At 42.2% G+C, this 5,000-nt stretch overlaps 1 protein-coding gene across 3 annotated transcripts in view; it reads right to left on the bottom strand.

Moving 5' to 3' along the window:
• LOC124392239 (protein MTSS 1-like) overlaps positions 1 to 5,000 on the bottom strand; it is a 35,906-nt gene that overhangs the window by 6,336 nt on the left and 24,570 nt on the right. For all 3 annotated transcript variants that reach the window (XM_046859019.1, XM_046859020.1, XM_046859021.1), the window contains exons 7-8: positions 899 to 1,056; positions 480 to 587 (exon numbers count right to left, since the gene is read on the bottom strand). In XM_046859019.1, coding sequence (XP_046714975.1) covers positions 480 to 587; positions 899 to 1,056 — 266 coding nt within the window. The remainder of the gene's footprint in view (positions 1 to 479; positions 588 to 898; positions 1,057 to 5,000) is intronic.

Raw genomic sequence — 5,000 nt, 5'->3', positions numbered from 1 at the left:
GCACAAATGTTGATAGATAGATAGATAGATAGATAGATAGATAGATAGATAGATAGATAGATAGATAGATAGATAGATAGATAGATAGATAGATAGATAGATAGGTTGACAGACAGACAGACAGACTGATTGGTTGACAAACAGACAGACAGATGAATAGAGACAGACAGATAGACAGACAGAAAAAACAGATAGATAGACAGATGAAAGAAAGACAGGCAGACAGATAGATACACAGATGAAAGACAGACAGACAGACAGACAGACAGACAGAGAGCGGGCGAGCGAGAGAAAGACAGATCGATAGCATGTTGTTAATATTCCTGTCTTCCCTTTAGTCTTTTTCACTTTGTAGTTCTACTCCATTTAGATGGATGCAGGATTAATAGGCAGGTGTGTACGGGTTAGTGGTCTGCCTCTTGTGTGTGAGCACTAATGGGTATGTGTGTGTGTGTGATGTGGTGAGGGTGTTTACACACCTGTTCGCTGGATGGAGGCAGCTTGTGAGGGTCCATAGTCAAAGACCTCAGATCATCAGAGATCGACTGCAGATGCGTGATCTCACCCAACATACACACTTCCTCTTCCTACAATCAGAGATAGAGGGAAGAAGAAAAGAGAGAGAGAGAGAGAGAGAGAGAGAGAGAGAGAGAGAGAGAGAGTGTTATGAACAGAAAACATTAATTAGAATTATATTCTAATGAGAATAATATATAATAGGAAGTATAAATATAAAATATACAACCATATACATATAGGAAGTACATACAGAGGAAGATATGGGAATATTTATGGGAAAAGTGTGAAATACAGGATCATAAAAGAGAGAGAGAGAGAGAGAGAGAGAGAGAGAGAGAGAAAGAGGGGGGGATCATGGTCGGAGGAGGAGCTGACTCACTATGGCGGGTCTGATCATGGAGACGAAGGTGCAGAACCGTGCTCGCTCCTCGATCAGAGCTTTCCTCACTGCTTGCCTTTCTGTCTCCTGCAGCGAGGCGTACTTATCGCTAACCCCCTGCAGAGCGCTGTCCACCTGCGGCTGGAGATCCCCACGCCCTGCAACACACACACACACACACACACACACACACACACACACACACACACAAAATCATATCCCCTGACAAATGTGCTGGCAGCAAAATCAGGAACATTTAATTCTGTGAAATGGCCTCTGTAGACGATTAATTAGAGAAAAATCTTTTATTTTACAGACATAAAAATTCCAAAACATTCAAACAAAACATTGAATCATCTCAGATTACATGCTCTGACATGAATTCATTGAATTGTATTTAATTTGTATAGCGCATTAAACAACGGACTCTATCCCAAAGCAGCTTTACGGAAACGATTAGATGACAAATATACGCTTTTTATATGATTTTATCCCTATAAGTTTATCCCTAATGAACAAGCCAGAGGTGATGGTGATGGTGGAAGTAACCTTGAGAGGAAACAGGTATCCTGGGTGACACTGAATGTCCATTCATAATAGCTCCAGCAATGTTGAGGTTATCAGCTGTTCACAGAGCGAGTTACTTTATTTAGTCTGGACCTACATATACACCGAAAAGTTCACTATATGGACAAAAGTTTGTGAGCATAAGATTCATATGTGTCTTTTGAACATCCCATTCCACATTTAGTCTCAGTTTCCCCCTATAATAACCTCCAGTCTTCTGGGAAGATGTTCCACTAGATTTTTAGAGTGCGCTTGTGGAGATTTGGGCTCATTTACAGTGACAAGAGAGTTATTAAAGTCAGTTACTGATGTAGGTGAGGTGAGGAGACCTGGGGTGCAGTCAGCGTTCACATGCATTATGTTAAGTAGGTTTGAGGGTCAGAGGTCTATAGCAGGAGATCTTCCATTCTAACATCCCCATGTAAATCATATCTTCATCTATCTGGCTTTAAAGGAATAAAGGGTAAAGGAAAGGGAAAAAAAAATGTCATCCAAGCGCATCTGATGCAATTGTGTGCCCCCAAATTTAGTGGTAACATTTTAGGGAGGAACCGCATATGGCTGGTGTCATAATAAAGGTCAGGTGTCCCAATACTTTTGTCCATTTGGGGTATTTTAAACAAGGCTTTACTGAAATTATGGCTAAAAGATATGGTGCATATTTTCAGGACATGCTTGCATAGTCAAATATTCACCTTCAGACATGGGTTTTACTCACGGAATTGTCGTTACGCTGCTCTATAGCACAGCATATCACATTGTGTGTGTGTGTGTGTGTGTGTGTGTGTGTGTGTGTTTTGTGTGGCAAACTGGATCACTTCTGTCATTAAGGTCACACCCGATTGTGTTCTCAGGAACACTGTGTTATTTATGTGGGTGGACGTCCTAACAGAGGAGCTTTCTGTTTATGCAACACACACACACACACACACACACACACACACACACACACACACACACACACACACACACACACACTTCAGTCTCCTATCTGGAGAATCAACGATGTGATATACTACACTGGAATGCGGCCGTGTTCCAACCCCACAGTAAAAACATGCAATTTAAGTGTTGGGTCGAGGATCAGAGACGGGATCGTTGTGGAAGAAAGAATGAAAGACGCCAATCTTGCGTTTCGCTTCGAATTCCGTTCTCGAATGGTGAATAAAGACGCAGGGTTTCGCGCACTAATCGCTTCTGAATGTGTTCAAGCGTGTGTGTGAAAGTGTTTTTCACTGTTCACTGAACATTTCACTGTTCCTATACTACGTCATGGTATCAAACTTTTCAGACTCGCTCTCTTTACAAGAAAGTACTTTATATATTTGGTGCCATATTGCGCATTAACGGCCGTATGCGTTGCTCATAATTAAAAGAAGGTCATCGGGGAAAAAAACTGAAAGCACCATCTTTAACTTTATAAAAATATTTATTTTAATTTAATATTATTTTAATTAATTATTACAACACTATCAACCTTATATCATCATTTAATACATTTATTCTCAATAAGTGTTTTATTCGGAGTCTACCCTACAAATAAAGTACATTTCTATTGGTCCCCACACACACACACACACACACACGCGCACACACACGCGCACACACACGCGCACACACACGCACACACACACACACACACACACACACACACACTCACACTCACACACACACACACTCACACACACACACACTCACACACACACACAAAACCAAGGGCATTTCGAAATAGCCAGTCCACCTCCCCACAAGTTTTTGGGTTGGAGGAAACAGAAGAACCCAGAGGAAACCCAATTCACTCAATATGTTGAACATCCCATTTGACAGTTGCTGCTAGAAGAACCTCCACTCTTCTGGGAAGATGTTCCACCAGATTTTGGAGTGTGTTTAGGAAGATTTGTGGAAATGTATTCAGCCACAAGGGTGTTAGTAAATATCACATCTGGTAAGTAAACTGTAGCCAAAACATCTGGCAGGTTAACTGTAGCTAAACCATCTGGTAAATTAACTATAGACACCACATCTCATACGTTAACTGTAAATAACACATCTGGTAAGTTAACTGTAGCCAAAACATCTGGCACGTTAACTGTAGCTAAACCATGTGGTAAGTGAACTATAGATACCACATCTCATACGTTAACTGTTATTTCCACATCTGGTAAGTTAACTGAGGTTAACACATCTGGTAAGTTAATCGTACCTAAAACATCTGGTGAGTTAACTGTAGCTAAAACATCTGGTAAATGAACCGTACATACCACATCTGGTATATTATCTCTAAATAACACATCTGGTAACAACGGTAGCTAGCACGTCTGGTAAGTTACCCGTAGACAGCACATCTGGAACGTTAACTGTAGACAACACATCTGGTAAACAGATCTGCTGTTTGACTCCCTGCTTGTACCTGTGGTGCAGTGTGAGTGTATCCCCTACTGCATTTCTACACGGACTAAATCAATTGGTGTCTCTTACATTAACCGGCCACTTTATTAGGTGCACCTTACTAGTACCGGGTTGGACCCCCTTTTGCCTTCAGAACTGCCTTAATCCTTCGTGGCATAGATTCAACAAGGTACTGGAAACATTACTCAGAGATTTTGGTCCATATTGACATGATAGCATCACGCAGTTGCTGCAGATTTGTCGGCTGCACATCCATGATGCGAATCTCCCGTTCCACCACATCCCAAAGGTGCTCTATTGGATTGAGATCTGGTGACTGTGGAGGCCATTTGAGTACAGTGAACTCATTGTCATGTTCAAGAAACCAGTCTGAGATGGTTCGCGCTTCATGACATGGCATGTTATCCTGCTGGAAGAAACCATCAGAAGATGGGTACACTGTGGTCATAAAGGGATGGACATGGTCAGCAACAATACTCAGGTAGGCTGTGGCGTTGACACGATGCTCAATTGGTACTAATGGGCCCAAAGTGTGCCAAGAAAAGATCCCCCACACCATTACACCACCACCACCAGCTTGAACCGTTGATACAAGGCAGGATGGATCCATGCTTTCATGTTGTTGATGCCAAATTCTAACCCTACCATCCGAATGTTGCAGCAGAAATCGAGACGCATCAGACGTTTTTCCAATCTTCTATTGTCCAATTTTTATGAGCCTGTGCGAATTGTAGCCTCAATTTCCTGTTCTTAGCTGTCAGGAGTGGCACCCGGTGTGGTCTTCTGCTGCTGTAGCCCATCCGCCTCAAGGTTCGATGTGTTGTGCGTTCAGAGATGCTCTTCTGCATACCTCGGTTGTAACGAGTTTTTATTTGAGTTACTGTTGCTCTATTCTCCTCTGACCTCTGGCATCAACAAGGCATTTGTGCCCACAGAACTGCCGCTCACTGGATATTTTCTCTTTTTCGGACCATTCTCTGTAAACCCTAGAGATGGTTGTGCGTGAAAATCCCAGTAGATCAGCAGTTTCTGAAATACTCAGACCAGCCCATCTGGCACCAACAACCATGTCACGTTCAAAGTCATTAAATCACCTTTCTTCCCCATTCTGACGCTCGGTTTGAAC

The sequence above is a fragment of the Silurus meridionalis genome, chromosome 10 (genome assembly GCF_014805685.1).
Source record: "Silurus meridionalis isolate SWU-2019-XX chromosome 10, ASM1480568v1, whole genome shotgun sequence".
NCBI lineage: Eukaryota > Metazoa > Chordata > Actinopteri > Siluriformes > Siluridae > Silurus > Silurus meridionalis.
Note: the sequence above shows the minus strand (reverse complement) of the source record. Positions and strands in the feature narration are given on the sequence as shown.